Source organism: Labrus bergylta, chromosome 3, assembly GCF_963930695.1.
Source record: "Labrus bergylta chromosome 3, fLabBer1.1, whole genome shotgun sequence".
In the NCBI taxonomy this organism is placed as follows: domain Eukaryota; kingdom Metazoa; phylum Chordata; class Actinopteri; order Labriformes; family Labridae; genus Labrus; species Labrus bergylta.
In genome coordinates this window covers 34,429,942-34,449,307 of record NC_089197.1, presented here as the reverse complement: position 1 = coordinate 34,449,307, position 19,366 = coordinate 34,429,942, and the positions used below count along the sequence as shown (strand labels likewise).

The 19,366-nt window shown below is 39.8% G+C and overlaps 1 protein-coding gene across 1 annotated transcript; it reads right to left on the bottom strand.

Moving 5' to 3' along the window:
- Positions 1 to 10,368: 10,368 nt before the first annotated feature.
- Positions 10,369 to 14,714, bottom strand: lto1 (LTO1 maturation factor of ABCE1). Its single transcript, XM_020631548.3, has 5 exons — positions 14,485 to 14,714; positions 13,939 to 14,044; positions 12,622 to 12,692; positions 12,232 to 12,349; positions 10,369 to 11,302 (listed from the first exon to the last, which is right to left on the bottom strand). Exons 1-5 carry the CDS (start codon positions 14,541 to 14,543, stop codon positions 11,231 to 11,233), a joined length of 426 nt encoding a protein of 141 aa, XP_020487204.1. The 5' UTR covers positions 14,544 to 14,714; the 3' UTR covers positions 10,369 to 11,230.
- Between the last annotated feature and the right edge of the window lie 4,652 nt (positions 14,715 to 19,366).

Below are 19,366 nucleotides of genomic sequence, written 5' to 3'. Positions count from 1 at the left end.
ACGTATCCGCACCAGGTAAGGGCAGGAGGTTACCAATTTTGTCTCTGATGTCTAGAATTTTGTTGTTGAAAAAGCTCAGGAAATCATTACTGCTGAGGGCTAGAGGAATACAAGGTTCAATGGAGCCATGACTCTCTGTCAGCCTGGCTACAGTGCTGAAAAGGTATCTAGAATTGCCTTTGTTTTCCTCAATTAGAGAGGAGTAGTAGGCAGCTCGAGCGTGACGTAGAGCCTTCATATATCTTCTATGACTATCCTGCCAGAAAAAAAGAGATTCTACCGTTTTGGTCGAGCGCCATATTCTTTAAAAATTCCTCAACGATTGTTTTAGAGTACGGGTTTCTGAGTTGAACCATGGAGCCACTCTCCGCTGCTTGACAACCCTCCGTTCCAGGGGTGCAATCGAATCAAGAGTAACTCTCAGCGAATCCACTGCACTATCAACAAACTGATCTAGCTGAGAGGGACTAAAGCTATCATAAGAGTTTCCAACTGGGTTGAAACACAGTACTGAATCAAAAGCAGCTGAAATAGCTTCCTAAAATCTAGCTACAGCACTATCAGATAAACTTCTAGAGAGCACACCTCTTCCAGGCAGAGGTAATTCTGGCAAGACAAAGTCGAATGTAATAAGAAAATGGTCCAATAGAAGAGGATTTTCTAGGAAAACTGTAAGGTTATGGATTTTAATGCCATAAGCTAAAACAAGATCCAGGGTGTGGTTGAAACGATGAGTAGGTTCGTTTACCAACTGGGTGAAACCAATAGAGTCTAATAGTGACATGAAAGCTGTGCTAAGGCTATCATTATCAACATCCACATGGATATTGAAGTCACCTACAACAATTATTCTATCACTGCTGAGGACTAAATCTGATAAAAAATTCTGTAAATTCAGATAGAAACTCAGAATATGGGCCAGGAGGGCGGTAAACTACAACAACTAGAACTGGCTGAAAGGTTCTTGAGACTGGATGTGAAAAACTAAGAACAAGGCTTTCAAAAGAAGAAAACTTCAGCTTTGGTCGAGGGTTAACTAGAAGACCAGAATTAAAAATAGCTGCTACTCCACCACCTCGTCCGGTGTCTTGAGGTATATGAGTACAAAAATGACTGGGAGGAGTGGATTCATTCAAACTAACATATTCATCTTGACACAGCCAGGTTTCAGTCAAAAAAAATAAATCAATATGCTGATCTGATATCAGATCATTCACTAAAAGAGATTTGGATGCTAAGGATCTAATGTTCAAAAGACCGCAGTGAATCTTCTGATTTTTTTGCAAAATCGTATTCGTAGTTTTGATTCTAATGAGATTTTGACGATTTACGCCGTTTGGATGACTTATAAAAATGGGTCTGGAGCGGGGGACAGACACAGCACCTATAGTATAACTACAGTTAGATTCAGAATTACAGCTATAGTGACTGGGAGACAGATCTAAGGGAGGCGCAGAGAAGCCTCTAAGACTGCAGCTCTGCCTCCTGGTCTGAACTCTGTCTTGTTGTCAAGGTTTTGGACTAATAACCTCTGCTATGTTTCTAGATAATAGAGCTGCACCGTCCAAAGTGGGATGGATGCCGTCTCTAGCTAGCAGACCAGGTCTTCCCCAAAAAGACTGCCAGTTATCTATGAAGCCCACATCGTGTGCTGGACACCACCCCGACAGCCAGCGGTTGAGTGATGACATGCGGCTATACATGTCATCACTGGTCTGATTTGGGAGGGGTCCAGAGAACACTACGGAGTCCGACATCGTCTTAGCAAAAGTACACACCGACTCCACATTAACCTTAGTGACTTCCGACTGGTGAAGTCGGGAGTCATTAGTGCCGACATGAATTACGATTGTATCAAATCTACCTTTAGTCTTTGTCAGCAACTTTAAATGAGATGCGATGTCGCCCGCTCTGGCCCCGGGTATACACCTAACTATGCCCGCTGACTTTGCTAGCTTCACGTTTCGGACTATGGAGTCTCCAATAATCAGAGTTTTATTCTCAGCGGGTGTGTCACTTAGTGGGGAAAATTTGTTTGAAACGTGAAGTGGTTGGTGGGAAACCATGTGCTTCGATTTTCGACTATGCTTCCCTCGGACAGTAACCCAGCCACCGCCTCCCGGCTGCTCGGGAGCTACGGGGGGGGGAAGCCAAGCTATGTCGGCCCGCACCGGCTACAGGTGGCTGGCTAACTACTGCTGCATACGATGACTCTGACTCAATGGTGCAGAGCCGTCTCTCAGACACCCTCGCCTCCAAAGCTAAAAATAAACTACATTTCTTACATGTATCATTATCACTAAAGGAGGACGAGGAGTAACTTAACATCTGACACGTAGAGCAAGAGAGAGCAGGAGAGGGAGAAAAAGAAAAAGAAGCCATTGTAAAGCTAACTAACTAGCTAAGCTAAGAGTAGGTACACAGTAACACAGTACAGAGGAGAACAGAAGAGAAAATTATGCAATATGCTCACCCGTAGTTCGCTGCTCTGCTCAGGTGCTGCTCGCTGCTCTGCTCAGGTGCTGCTCGCTGCTCTGCTCAGGTGCTGCTCGCTGCTCTGCTCAGGTGCTGCTCGCTGCTCTGCTCAGGTGCTGCTCACTATGAAGTGACAGACATGACACGATCATATCAGAATTGATCTAATGGCACAAAACTAAAGTGGGCGGGAGTATTGGACAAAATAGCTGATTTTATTGGTGCAAGAGGTCCCAGTTTGTAGATGTGCTTTTTCAATGATAAAGCCCACTTTTACAATTGTTTGTAAATTATTCCACGGACCCCCCAAGCTATGGTTCGCGGACCCCTGGGGGTTCTGGGACCCCACTTTGAGAATCACTGCGCTGTACGACACTATAATGAGAATATATGCCTTTATATCAATGCTACATGTAGTCCAATGGAATGACACTATCAACAAAAGAGCGGAAAACAACATACTGGCAAACAGGAAACGTAATGCAGCCGTTAAATTATGTGCACTGAGATTGTAGTGGATCTTTGCACCGTGCACAGGATATAAACTCCCTCTAACCGCTAGGCTATCAGCGCCCCAGAAACACATAACACTGAAATAAAGGCAAATATTCTCATTATAGCATTGCATAGTGGACTCTGTTGCTTCGTCCGCTACTTCTGCATAGTTTTTTTTATGCCTCAGGAGACACACACAACAGGAGTTCATAATATGTGAAAATGGCTTAAATTGTCATTACAACAGTCACAGTTTGTTCTAGCTGGTGCCTCTCAATCTCACAACAGAATCTATTAACTCACTGACTGTTAAATTAAAAAAGAAATAAATATACATGAGACGATTTGATCAGTGGTAACTGTTGACTTACACAACATAGCAGTAGAAGAAATGTCTGGGTTGCTTATTTAATTACGATGTGGAACTAGTTCAAATGTTGCTCCTCACTGTTCAACACTACCAGCTCACATACAATAAACTATTCTGGTCCTGTCACAGGTAACTGTTTGTGACCTGACAGCAGCCAGAGACAGACTGAGCAGACCACTTCAAACATGGAGGGGAGGATTTCCAGGAACTGTGCATGCTGCACTATGATCAGCACAGCATTGTCAAGGATAAAATAATTACATTTATGAAAAGTTCCAGTCTGGTTTCAGACAAAAACATAGTACTGACACTGTGCTAATTAGAGTTACAAATGATCTTTTAAGAATGGCTGATACTGGTGTATGCTCTGTCCTTGTGCTGCTGGATTTAAGTGCAGCATTTGATACAGTGGACCAAAAAATTGTTATTGAGAGGCTGCAGCACTGGGTTGGTATATCTGGGACAGCTCTGAATTGGTTCTGCTCTTACTTAAACAATCGGAAATGTTTTGTGTCTATTGATGAACATGCTTCCCCTCACTCCACAGTGAACTGTGGAGTCCCCCAAGGGTCCATATTGGGACCAATTTTATTCTCCCTCTATATGCTCCCTATTGGCCACATTATACAAAGACACAACATTCAGTTTCACTGCTACGCTGATGACACACAGCTGTATCTCCCAATTGATCAAAGGGCTTCTTCAAACCTCACAGACCTCAGAAATTGTTTTACAGACATTAAAAAATGGATGTCAGCAAATTTTATGAAAATTAAACGCTGAAAAAACAGAAATTTTAGTAATTGGCCCTGATAAGTTGCACCCAGATGTCCTGTCCTCCCTTGGTCCTCTATCTGTTAATGTGAAGCAATATGTCAGAAACCTGGGTGTGACCTTTCATAGATTTGGGCATTTATTAACTGATTGGTGATCGGGAATTTGAGGTCGGTCAGCTCACCCTGATCGTTTATGTCAGCTGACGTAAACTGAGCACAATTTGCGGCAGACTGCAAACACGCGAGTGCCGTAGTAGTATTAACACCACACATGTATCAACACTGTGGCTAAAATGTCAGCAGTGTGGAAGTATTTTGAAATAGAGAGCGAAACAAGTCAGACAGCCACTTGCAACGTCTACAATACCATAATTTCGCGAGGTGGTAGCACTAGAGCTAATTGGTGGTAATTCCCAGACCCAACCTTGTACTTGTGGTGCCCCCATTCTGTGTGTAGATCCGTGCTTATTGCTCCATGTATTATAAAAAAATACCACCAATTTGATAAGACATTTAAAAATCAAACATGCTACGGAATATAGCGCCTTCGCTAATGCAACAGAGCAAAAGGCTGCTGCACCAAAGCAACAAACTCTGGACTTTAAAACGAAGGATAAATATCCTTGAGGGAGCGAAAAGGCCAAAAGGATTACAGAGAAGGTGGTTGAATTCATTGCTTTGGACAATCAGCCCATCTCCGTGGTAGAGAATTTTAGCTTCACGACAGGCATTTGGAGCTCTGACGTTTTTCCCATGTCATTGCTGAGCCTCACTGCTCACTGGATAACTTCCTCCACTTTCGAGATGCTGGTTTTCTTAAACAAGAACCTTCATTTCATTTTGACAGTGAATAGATTAAAGAACACTGTAGAAGCTCCAAATGCACTTTAAGAAATAGTTTTGTTAAGAGTGTCTTATATTTTGATGTTCGGGTTTTATTGTAATACTTCTACAGAAAGTTATGTTTTTTTAAGGATGCTTTAATAGGAATTGTAACTTTTTGAATTCGTTTTTAGAGAATTCATGTTTTCTCTAACTTGTGCCTATTCAAGTGAAACTGTTTACACCACTTTTATGTGGAAATTAGATGTTTTGAAAATCGTTTTTATAGAATTCATTTTTTGTTAAACTTGTGCCTATTACAGCCAAGCTGTTTATACCAATTTATATGTAAGTGTACTTGTTATTTAACTAAGCACTAAGTGAATGTGTCATTTGTTTTCATGACTGAATATTAAAGGTAAAAACTTTTACACCATTCTGAGAAGAAATATGATTTTATATGTGAGTTTTACAACAACACTAGCTGGACTAAGTTGAATGTAATAAGCTGAAGACATCTTGTAGTTACTTAATGTTTACAAACATTGTTTTTGTCATACAAAAAATGTGGACCATCTCTTATCTAGGCAAATATAAGTATCGGGTCGGGACTCGGCATCGGCTGATTCTCAATATAAAAAAATCAGATCGGGATTGGGGACCTTAAAAGCTGATCGGGACATCCCTATACAAAACAAATTGTCCAGTCATGCTATTACTACTTCAGGAATAAAGATAAGATCGATGTCGATATCTTTTAACGACACACAATCATTTGTGCTTTTATCTCTTCACTATTAGATCATTGTAATGGTCTTTTAACCGGTATAAACCAAAAATGAATTGGTTGTCTCCAAATAATGCAAAATTCAGCTGTGAGACTTTTAACAAAAACTAAAAGAGGAGAGAACATATTACTCCTGTTTTAATGACCTCACACTGGCTACCCATTTCTTTTAGGATAGATTTTAAGGTTTTACTTCTTACTGTTAAAGCACTTCACGGTCTGGCCCCAGAATATATTTTTGATCTGCTGTCCCCTTACCAGCCAGTGCGTAGCCTGAGCTCCTCAGGCAGGAGCCTCCTAACTGTTCACACCTCAGACTTGAAAACTAAAGGAGATCGAGCATTTGTAGCTCAGGCTCCTCGGCTGTGGAACGACCTGCCTGAGGATCTCAGATGAGCTACATCAGTATCTTCTTTGAAATCACTTAAAAACACATTTTTATCGTAAGGCCTTCTTATAATCCTTGTTTCATCCATGATGTTTTATTTGTTTTACTGTTAACTTTAGCCAATCTTTGTCTCGGTTGTTTCTCTCTTCTCTGTTAATTGGATGAGTGCTGCGTTGTTGTTCTATTTTTCATTCCTTTTAGTAGGATTTTATTGTTCCGTATTTGACTGTTGGGATTCTTATATTCTGTAAAGCACTTTGTGATGTTGGTTTTGATAAGTGCTTTATAAATAAACATTATTATTATTATTATTATTATTATTACGTATTTGACCTACAAGTGCATCACATAACTCAGAGATTGCAGAACACAGGAGCTGCATCAGGACCTAGAACCAAAGTAGCCCAATGGTGGTGATTTTTAGAGAAGCCAATCACCCGGTTTCTTCCCTGAGATGAGATATATAAACATCGAGCACATAAACCCCACCTGAGAAGAGGAGACAGTGTGAACACCTTCTTACCTAAACAGAGAGTTTTTTTATATTCACTGTCCAGACGTTAACGCCTAAATACCTCAATCAAGAGGACGACATGAACAACTGTCTCTAACATCTTTGAAGAAGTAAAAAAAATATTGAAACATGAAAGGTGAGGTTTGTTCAAATCTATGTTTATAATAAAACATTTGTTTCACCTAAACACACTCTGTATTGTACATCAATATAAAAAATAAAAATTATAAAACATGAAACATTTTAAAAACTTCAATTGTACAGAACCAACAGATGTGGTTCCTCTGTTCTGCCTTTGTCATTGTGTCTTTGTAATGCTGTATGTTTTGGACCTGTCCATGATATCTGTGATTCTGATGTTTTGAAAAATGATTTATTTTTCTCTACGCTTATATAATTCGATGTCAGTTTTTTTGTTCAATACATTGATTGATTAATAAAATAATGAATAAAGAGTTTATCCTAACCCAGCCATACAATTGCAGTTCTCCATCAGGATGTATTTTTAATAGCCCACATCGTCTTGAATAGCTGCGTTTAAGTCTTTCCTGCTGCCTGGCAGTACGTACATGCACGTTATTATTTGTTTTAGTTCAGTTTAGTTTATTTGCACATTTTTTGAAAGAAGAGTCAAACAGCAAAATAAAACAAATTAAAAATTAAAACACATGTGCAGGTGAGGTAGAAACCCATGAGGGCTTATCTCAAAACCTCACCTTAAGAGATTAAACAAAGTTAAAATAAAATACAGTAAAAATAACAAAGTAAGAATATTAACTATCACAAATAAAATGTACCAAAACAGGACATACAGTATGTAGACAATATAACAAAATCAAAATAATTATTTGTTCTCACAACATATTGTTTTACAGCCTGGTCTCTCTTTAAAAGGGCAGTCAACATTTTGGAGAGGAAACCTCATCATTTTTCACTTTTACAATATCACTATTAAGTATAACACTTTACACTTGGACTTTATTGGGTAGGGTGAGATTCAAGCATATAAAGATGTGTATTATTGTATAGAAATCTTAGTATTTGTATGTGTCCTGCATGAGCATTAAGTAATTGTATGCATCAAGAGATTAGTATGCCTTGAGTTTTATTTTTGTTTTCAAGATTTGTTTTCTGGCTTTTTGTGCCTTTAATTGAGAGACAGGACAGTGGATAGAGTCAGAAATGGGGGAGAGAGGAGTGGGGAATGACATGCAGGAAATAAGCCACAGGTGGGATTTGAACCTGGGCGGCCTGCTTGGTGGACTACAGCTTCCACACATGGGACGTGCGCATTAACCACTGTGCCACCAGTGCCCTGCCTTGAGTATTCTTTAGTATAGACGCTGAGTTTTTTCGCAACATATAGGAACATGATGGTGTCTCAGTTTAACTGGTGTTACCCCGGCAGATGTTCAGCAGGAGTGGCTTTTGTTTTCCCGATTATAACCCCACAACATTGATGGCATGTCGACCAAAAGTCTATAAACCGTGGCCTTTATGTCACACCTCTATGTTTATGTCACAAGTTCACACAGTGAGCACTCTACTTTCAAGCTGTTTGAACACATCCGCCCTACACTGTGTCTGTCTCTCAACTGGAAGGATGGGGGTTCGAACCCCAGCTCCTGCAACAACATGTCTGATGTCTCAAGACACTTAACCCTGAATTGCTCACGCGGCGTATGAGTGTGTATGAATGTGATTGGTTACTTCTGATGGTCTCTTTACATAGAAAGAACTGCCATCAGTGTGTGAATGGGTAGGTGTGACCTGCGGTGTAAAAAGCGCTTTCAGTAGTCAGAAGACAGGAAAGACCTATACAAGCCATTTACCATTTTCCAAACACTAGCACATCTATCAGATGTGTAAAGACAAAGATACTTGTTTATAATATTTGACTTAACAATATAAGATGACTTGCCAAACAATTAAAATCATTAGAGAAGACATCCAGAACGTGAATTGACAGTAAACTATACCGCTAACATTCTGTCACCAGCTTCACTGTGAACAAACACCAAAAAAACTTGTTAAAAACCTTTAGTGGCATCGAGTGTGTGGGCCTATCTTACAAAGCCACAAAATATAATCTGAATGTGAACAAATATATACGTGAGTACAATCAAAAATATTTTGTGTGGGTTCGGTTGTTGTCACAGAGGCTCCACCTCCACCTCCTCCTCCTCCTCCTCCTCCTCCTCCTCCTCCTCCTGCTGTAATCTGATGCCACCGTTTCATTCAGAGCTCTTCTGTGCTGCGGCCGGCTGGACGGCTGCATTTGTCACCACAGCTTTTCATGTCACCACTCACCACCTGCTCCCCACATTCCTCTACATTCTCTCAAAAGACCTCGCTCCCTCCTCCTCCTCCTCCTCCTCCTCTCCCTCCTGCTCTTCCTCCTCATCTCTCCCTTCTCTGATTATCATTCTTCTAACTCCCTTACCCTCTCTCCTCATCCTCGTCCTCTCCACTTCTCGATCGATTCATTCCTTTTTTCCCCTTTCTTTGGATTTCTTCATTTGATAATTGTTCTCTCTCTGTCTGTCACTTTGATTTCTTTCTCTGACTTTAAGAGGGTACAAGTCGTGCTGAAACACTCGTCTGAATGCAGGCTGGCGCTGTCACCCCTCTTTCTTCCCCCTCTCCTCCCCCTGCCCCCCTGCTCCCCTCTTTCTCTTTTCTCTACTTTGCCTTCAGAAGCTGCCGACTACAAGACAGCGTTCACCTGCTGCTTGACACTGCATAAACCAGCTGCTACTGTACCACACACACACACACACACACACACACACACACACACACACACACACACATACACACACACACAGACACACACACACACACACACACACAGACACACACACACACACACACACACACACACAGACACACACACACACACACACACACACACACACACACACACACACACACACACACACACACACACACACACACACACACACACACACACACACACACACACACACACACTGTCCTGTTTGAGTTTGGATCCAGAATGGAAAGCAGGCCGGCTGACAAAAGCTGGAAAAGTCCCTCCAGTCCTCTCTGGTACCTCCTGATGCTATTGTTGTTGTTGTTGTTGTGTGTGCATATTTGTGTGAGGACTGGGGAGTTTAAAATACCACCCACTCCAGTAGATCTTAACATAAAGACACGTACAGTCTGATCATTTATTCATGACAATCTGAGGCCCAACACAGAAAGAGGTTTTACATTTCAGCGTGACCTCAACTTCATCAGATTGTAAAATATCGCTGCTCTTCTGTTTATATTACATGAAAACTAAAGGCTTTATCAAAATTAATTTATTGCTGCCAGGAATAGATGGACAGAAAAAGTCATACTTTGTTATTTCTTGTTATTTTAACTTTCAGTTTTTCAATAAACAAAGAAATTAAACCTCTTATTAAGCCCCCTGTCTGTGTAAAAAAAAAAAAAGGACACCTTACATGAAACAACATCCTGAGGTAAGAGGTCTCAGAAGGCAAGACATGATGTAAAACAGATGACACCGAAGTGTCATATGAAGAAGGATTATATGATTTGATTCATAGAGCAAGCTGGTTTTATGACCTATACTGCAGCCAGTCAGCAGGGGGAGCTCTAAATATTTCAACCTCACTTCCAGATTGCCCTAACTTTGTCCATCTTAATAACACACTGAAGTTCATTTTTTACAGAGTTGAAAGGAGAATAACATTAATGAGCAGAAACATGTAGAGAAAAGTCACAGATTTTTTATTTTTATCCATATACAGGACATGTAAAAAACATTTTTTACAATGCTCTGGAAAAAAGCAACAACACATTTCTCTGTAAGCTTGAAACCACTTCATGAGAGTACAAACCTGGGACAGGTATTAGATTAGTCTTCCAGCTGATAGTTTGCTTTTTGAGGTCACATCAGTAATGTCATTATTAGTTGGTTTCTTAATCTACTTCAAACTCCTCGCAGGAAATTTCATTGAATTTTATCACAAGTGGATTAAGGCAAGAGAAGAAATCATTTTTTAAGGGTCACACTCTTCTAAACTTCAGCTTTTGGCAGACATGAAGGTCGTCAGTGTTGCTGCTGCCTCCTGATGTTAGACTTGAGTACTGCACCGTCTTGTCAACCTCACAGGATGACCAGATTGTTCATTCTGAAGAGGCAAACCAAACCAGCTATGATGTTAAAGTTGGCAGGTCAGGCTTTAGACAGTCATTGTTGTTCTGTTCATTTCCTTTAAAAAAAAAAAATAGCAAAAAAATCTGATTGTTGTCTTTCAAAGAGTTTTTTTTTTTTTTAAACCACTGGATCCTCACTTCAGTTTCATAAAAACATTGTTCAGCACAGCTCCTCTCTCCTCCTCCTCCTCCTCCTCCTCCTCCTCCTGTTGTGTTGTGCAGCCCGGGTCCAGACCCTGCAGGTCCTACAGTCCACAGACTGAGTTCACTGTTGGTCTGTTATCACTCTGAAAGTCACTCTCCAACCCCGACAACAAATCCACTGCAGATCAACCACTCACTGCCGCAGAGGTCGGCTCAGTTCCTGTCCTCTATCTTCATCATCATCATCATCACCATGAGCAGGAGGGATTCAGAAAGACGTCCCCTCAGCGGTTTTGATGTAGTTCTTGAAGTCAGCAGGGACATTCATCATGGAGCACACCTGGAGGACAGAAGAGAGGTCAGCACACCTGCTGATGTTTCTGTTCTGATGCAACATCAGAGAAATGTTTCTCTTCAGATAAAGCAATGTGTCTGCCATTACAACACAGTGCAATTAGGATTAGAATTTTGCTCAAGATCATTTTCAACAGACTTGTGTAAACAACAATTCTCACATATGAAATGAGCAACTCCCTGCAACCTGAATGTTCCATTTTTTAAGCCCCATAAATGTTACATAATGACATCATCAATTGGCGCTTATAGACTGCCATTTGAACGAGCTAGTGATGTGTAATGTTTAGGTCGGCTAGGTGGAACAGTGCTGTGTGTTTGCATGTCTAAAGTGTGTGTGTGTGTGTGTGTGTGTGTGTGTGTGTGTGTGATACCAGTATTACATCGCTGTGGATGCAATATGTCAGTACAAAGGCGAAACCTTTGTTATGGCACTGTTGCAGAATCACAATGTGTGAAGGTTTTTTCAGATTTTTCAGATATAACATCAGAGAAAGAGTTTGTATCTCAGTGTGATGTCATTCATTTAAAAACTGAAAATGCTTCAAATCCCAAACATCTGTAAAATGTCAAGGTATCGTCAGTTATGTTAGAGCTGTGTTATTGGCAAAGATCTAAAGAATTAGTTGAATTTACAGAGCACAGACCTTTATAGAATTAAACTAATAAAGTTAAACTGCACGAATATATCAACAAACACAATATATGCTGAAGCTGAAGATAGATGTTAAAACTTTCTGTTGCAAAGAGAAGTGGATGCTCCTGCTATAGTGGTTGTTCTTTTGATCAATAAAACAGGATTATGTAAACAATGATGGTGGTTCAGTGACGTATATCTGAGCCACGGGGAGTATCTGTAAACAAAGAGACCAGCAGCTGGAGTGGATTCAGCTTGAAGTTCAGGTAAACCTGTACCTGTCTGAACTTGGCCCGCAGTCTCTCCACATCCTCCTGTATCTTCGCAGACGCAGGGTCATCCTGAGGGGACTTCTGGATCAAACCCAGCAGAGCCTCCACGGCCTTCAGACGCTTCCTGAGACACACACAGACGCACATGCGCGCACACACAATAAATAATAATAATAACAATAAGAAAAAATTAATGAGAAAAAAATAAAATAAATAATAATAACAATAATAATAATAATTATTATTATTAAAAAATAAAAAATAAAATAATAAAATAAAATATGATATTTCCTTGCTAGGCTGAAAGGGTACACAGTGTTAAGTAAATTCTGTGTGAGCTGTTGGAAGAAAACTAAAAACAGTTCAATCAAACACTGATGTAGACTGTGATCATACCTGGATTTCACATCTGTGTTATGTTGGAGGAGACATTTCCATGTGATGGCAAACCCGTAGTAGAAGGAAATCTGTAGGTGGATAGAGACGGACAGACAAGAACGTTAAACACACCTGAAAAGATTATTATATTCCTGTGTAAACATTAAGCTAAAAAGCAGATGAACTCTGTGAAACTATGTTGGTATTACAGTGATGGTAATGTTGACACTCTGAGACACTCTCTCTCACTTTCTGCTGGTGTATGTATTTGATCATTTCTGATTGTCTTTAAGTTTTTACCCTCCTCTGACTCACATGTCACACATTCAGGTGTGAAGAGATTGTTCCAATGTTGAAGCTCTGCAATTTGCTTCACACTCATGATTAAAGATTGTTTCTTAAAAAGGTGTGATGTCGTGTATAATGTCAATAAACACGGAATGTGAGGATGTGCAAAACCCTGAAACCCCACATTTGATTGAAAACAGCACAAAGACAAAATGTTGAAACTCAGAAACAGAGACATTGTTTTTGGAAATGTTTATGCCCAATTTGAATTTGATTTTTGGGAAAACGCCCCTTTCTTTGGGCTCATTTAAGACGTACTAGGGCAAAGTGGAAAACTGTCCTGAGGTCTGATGAGTAAAATGACAGAACCTGGTCTCCTCAGTTAAAAAAAAACTGCTTACATAGTGTTGTTATAAGAACAAGTTGTGCAACCAAGAGGTTAACATGACCCTGAGTAAGTTGCAAGCGGCAACCTCAAGTGCAAAATCCTACAGTTCCTCGAGTGTCCGCTTGAGGCTGACTCCGGCTCTCAGCCTATCATAAGGCTGACTGAAAGTTAGGCTGACGTCACTCAGGCTTCGTGCATTCATATAGTCCATAGTTTTGTTGCTGGCATCCAATAAAAAAATCAGCTCATAAAAATCCCCCAAAAATGAAATTCCTCATTTTCAACATTTGTTTTCTTTGTACCAATTTTCCGTTTTTATTTACATTTCAAACAATGTCTTTGGTTTGTTGTTTGTGCTTCTCTCTCTCTCTCTCACTCACTCTCTCTGAGTCCAGATCTCTGCAGCCTCAATAACAAACTTCTTCATTTGATCATGTAATAAATTGATAAAGTTGCTTCCTTCATCAATCATACTGAAGTGTTCATCTTCATATTGTATACGTTCCTTACATATGTTAATAATTCTCACTTAAGCTAAACCATCAAACTCTTTCTCCCTCATACCTCTTCTTCTTTAGGGCTTGCTTCCTGATAGAACTGCTTGTTTCTGCCATCTGATCTGGAAACCCTGTCACAGCCTGATCCCAGCACTGACTTACCTCAGAGGATAGTTTGGCCCCATGAGAGGTCCCGTGTCTGCGGCCGTCCAGCAGCCCTCTGCGGCTCCCCTTCTCGAAGCCCTCCCGGTACCCCTCACCACGAAACCTCAAACACACACACATATCATTTATTTATTTAAAGAGTTTTGTAACCTGTGTTATGATTAAGAGAGAGACCATTTTCTAGAGATTTTCAGCAGCATGCCTCTGAGGTTGTCGTAGTTACGACAATTGTTAGACCGTTTTATTTATTTCTTACTGTCAATATGAAATGTCAACAATACTCACCAGATATTTCTCTATTGAAGAGATAACAAAGCGGCATAAATTTACACTAAATAAAACATTTTACGTCTTCATCATCTGCTGTTACTACGACAACCAGAGAGTCCCCAGTTATCGTGGTCTCTCTTGAAACAGGCCATATCAATAGAGATCATTTAAAAATATATAATATAAAGCCTACAGATAATTACAGGTAGGCCTAGATGCGTTTAAGTCTAACAGAGAAGTAACATTACTGATGTAAACAAACAGAAAATTCACCTTTCATCCGCCATGACAATACTGTCGAACAGATCTTCACTTCCGGAGCCACTGGCCATCTCCTCCTCTCTAACAAAACGTTTTATTTCTAAAAATAAAGGTACTTTATTTAACTCTCCGGTAAAGTTAAACACGCAACTGCTGCTTATCAATGCTAAAAGTTAACTGGGACGGTTTCCATCAGTTTCCAGCAGGTTCACTTGCCGACGCTGCTTCCTCCCTGTTTCACTGCGGTGCTGCCCCCTACAGGTGTGGGTGATGAACTGTCACAGTTTCTGAATACTAACAGTGGTGCAACAATTAACAATTGCCGCAATGCTGCGAGAATGTACATTTTTGTTCCTTGTTTAAAAAATCCATGTATTTTTTGGTCATAACTGTGTGTTTATGCTCAGTCACAGTAATTAAAATATACTAACAGAGACATCCGATGAAGCTAATTTCAGAGGAGCGCTATTGTGGAGAATTAAAAAGATGAAGTACAAGTTATAATATTTATAATAATGATAAATATGAATGTATAAAGTTGACAAACTAAATTGAATCTTGAAAGCTCTACTGGGTAACAAATAAAAGTAAAGGTCTATTCCGAAATCATTTGGTATACTCCAATTAAACAATGTATATGGTTTGATAGGCTATTGAGAAAATGATTAATCTTCTTAAAAATTGATTTGATTATGAATATTAAAAAGGTACTCACAAATATTTGATTAAGTTTTATTGAAAAAAAAGAACAAAGAATGTGAAAAAAATCAATATTGCTATTAAATCATATTTTGAATGTAGTTTCTATTAAATTCCCTAAATATTTTATGGAAGCCCTAAGCAGATATACTGCCATACTGTGAAATAACCTATAAAATACATTTTGGTTATTTTATAAAGAACATGACTTCTTGACATGAAAACAACACTGGATTTCCTGAGAACATGAGTAAATATGTCCTAGTAAATAAATTATCCAGTTAATTTAATGATTAACACAATATTTCCACATTTATTTTTCTCTTTTTCTATTACTTTATAGTTTATGAAAAATCCATGCACGATGTTTTTTTGTTTTTTTAACAACCCATAATCAAGATTTAAACAAACAAAATGAGAAAAGATCACTCTGAGAAATCTGTCATGGTTTCTTCATTAAAATACAGTAACTTTTCTCTTGAAGAAGCCCCACACATTTGCAGAAAAGACTCGTAAATCACTGCATGTGACAAAGGCATATTTTTCATGTGTGTTTCTCTGCTTATTTTCCACAAGTGGAAGAGCAAAAATTGTTATTTTGAATTCATTGTTCATGTTATTTCCAAGTTATGTTATGCTTGTTTCTGAAAATACTCTTACATCAACTCTGACTCAACACATTTTCAATATTTAATCAGAACCAAGACTAAAACTGGATCACATGATCAAATCTATCAAAAAGCACATATTTTATTTCATCGTTCAGTTTGGCAAATGCTCTGTCCTTGTCTTCATCTACAGATTTGAGGTCTGCATTCAGCTTAGCAGCATAGATTAGTTTCTGGACTTTCTGGAGAGTCCTACAGCAGGGTGCGCTGTTTTTCATATTTATCTCAGGTGTCAGACACAAACAGTCCTAAACAGATCTAAGTCCAGAGATGATGTTTCCAGGAAAGAGAAGGTGTCATGTCCCAGAGGAGTTTTTTGTATCCCCTGTAACAGCTGTGAAAACACAGCTGGATGTTTGGTTATCTTTAGAACAGTAACACAGATCAACACTGACGTCCCTCAGCGGAGACACATGGACACATTTAGGAGACAGTCACTCGTCTGAACCATCTCAGCTCATCACTAACACAACTCATTTACTGGCAGTTTCCTCAACATCTGTCATTTCTTTTCATAGTTTTGGTTGTCCGCTAAATTACTAACAAAGGGGGCATTACCCTCCTAAATGAATGCAAAAAAATTTGAGGTAGTGCACAGAGTCTTTGTTCGCCCGGTGGAGCGGTATTTTGTAAATTAGACTGTGCCTTTTTGAATCATTTCTGTGGAAAAGCTGTGCAATCATTTGTGAATCAGGCCCTCAGTGTTATTGTTGACACCGTTTAAATCCCTGTCAAAGATCTGTTTGGTGTTTCTTTACAGGAAACCAATAAAATACAGAATCAAATCACAAATCAGCTTCCAAATTAATATTACACTTACTATGAATTATGTTAGAAAGCTCAAACAAAATATCATGAATCAAGAATTCAACCCTAAAAAAAAAGAAGAGTATACTGTCAAATGAAGCCTAAATGTCAAAATCCATATTTTTCTCTCTCACTCTTGCTGTGTGAATGTGTTTGTGTTTTATGTCTTGTGTTGCTGTGGAGCGCACACACATGGAATCACAACCTCTGGCAGGACTCCAGAGAAGCACAGCTGTGCCAATGGCAGCTGCACTGTTTGTATGCACCGAGAGTTTCTGTGGAAGTCCTTTTGTTTTGAGTTTAAAAGAAGCAGGAGAACCTGATCGTTCTATCAAAGATGAAAGTTTCCTGACTAGACAGAGAAAGTGTAAAAGGATCCATTGACCTGAATGATTGTTTATCAGATCTGTGAAAGTACAGTACATATCATACAAAGGTCAGAGATCTTCAAAACCTAACAACATGTTTATAAAAAGCTTTCACTTTCAAGAGACACTGCTGGCCAGACTCCAACAGATAACAGACTACAGCCTCCATGATCCTGCTGCAGCGTCTACCTCTGCAGAGTACGGGGTCGGTTAGTGATGAGTCTCAGGGTTCACCATATTGAGCGTTCCACATCACAGGGTTACTGCAGTTTGTGTTGTCTTTATGTATCTGCTGATATCACTGGTGCCCTGTATGAAGATCCAATAATATCCTGGGTACTGCAACGCCCTCCTCCTGTTTTTTCTGTGTTTTCTTTACCACACTAGAGGCGTGTGAAGACAAGTAAACGTTCCTCGGGATGTTGATCCCCACTAACCAAACATTCTTTCAAACTGGAGCAGCCATCCAAACTCTTGTAGAGAGTTTGGCTTTTCTTTTTTAAGAAACCAACAATAAGGTTTGTAAATCATTTGCTAAATGGTCGCTCTGTTTGTTTACTACAGGCCACCGTAACAAGTGTGTGTTTATTCTGATCAGCGTCACTAGAGTGCACAGTTATTACAGGTCATGCTAAAATAAAATGAACCAGTGGTCATTAATATTGTCACACTCATTCACACTCATGCACTGGATGCAACAAGTCAACAGGGTGTTTTCACACATGCACAAAACTTGTGCAGTTTTGTGCCAATGTTCCTCACAAGAGCTTTTAGAGGAAACCCTCCTCTGCGTGTAGAGATATTTATAATCGGAACTGGTGATGACAGATGTCAGAAACCTGAACTATTAAAGATTTTGAGCTTCATGATATTTATGCGGCCTGATGGTATGTTTTTTAGGTCACACATGTAACTGAGCCCGGTCTCCTTACATGACCACAGTGAACCTCAGGAACCTCAGCCTGTGTGTCACAAAGGTTATCTGAGAGACAGAACTTCAAAAGAATCATCCCTCTCTGCGTCATCAGGAGGCCCAGAGAGCATGGATGCTGCTCTGATCATTTTAAAAATATGATGTGACACCTCACCTCCCACCCACCTGCAGCCTCAGGTGAAGGACGACGTCGTGATAGGCTGAGTAAACACAAACATGAAGAGATGACATAAATGTCTTCAGAAGTTACTGAGTGCACACACACACACACACACACACACACACACACACACACACACACACACTTACACCTGGACAGTTGTGGAGGTGCTTCACAAACATGCCCACACAGTCGATCTGTGGCACACTGCTGCAGGGACGTGTGTGTGTGTGTGTGTGTGTGTGTGTGTGTGTGTGTGTGTGTGTGTCTGTGTGTGTGTGTGCGTGCAGCTGTGTGTGCAGCTGTGTTTGTCATTCAGGAAAGTGTTGCTGACCTGCTGCAGATCCTGGTCATATTTAAAACAAGTCTTAATTTATTTTGCAAGTCAAGCTTTTCCAGTCTTTACGTTACTGCTAAACCAACTCATTTTAAGACTGGCTCAAACATGACAGTACATCCTCGGGTGTTGGCGGACCTGTACTAAAGGCTGTTGTCATTTAATATACAGATAGTTGGATTCACCTAATTGTCTGTCCCAACAGTGTCAGAAATTCTCCTTTGAAGTTGGCAGCCAGTGTCAGTGTCCGATCTATGACTTCTCTCCTGCATGTCATTCCCCGCTCTCTCTCTCTCTCTCTCCATGATTCCCAATCTCTCCCCTACCTCTCACATAAAGTCATAAAAGCCCAATATTTAATCTAAAAAAAAACAACTGAATCACCCTGTGTAATCATGTGAAGCTCACAGAAATATTTCTTTGTGGATATAAAAAATCTCAAATTTGTATAACCTGACAGCAAGCAAATAGTCAAATACACTGACAATAAACGTGATCCTGCATGTGGCTTTGTCTGATATATCACGTCACCCAGGCTAAATAACAGGTTTGGATGACTTACTTTTGTGTCCTCCCACCTACCTATGTCATAAACAGACATGGACAAAGCCTCTTGGTTTCAAAGGTGAAGAAGAACGCTGAAATGCCTTTAACATGTATTCTTAGTGACGGCCAGCAGAGGTCAGCGTAAGTGTATGATTAAATATTTCTACTTGTCAGTCGCTTTTCAGTAGTCTCTCAGTTTACATCTTCTGAATGAGCTCAAGATCTTCTTCAATACAGCATGATGTTCCTTTATTTTTTTAATTTACATACTTTATTTCTGGTTTACACTCTATTATTGAGAGACATGCTTCTCACACACATAGGAAATAAAAGAAATACACACAGTTGGTAGAGTCGTCGTCTCTCAACCGGAAG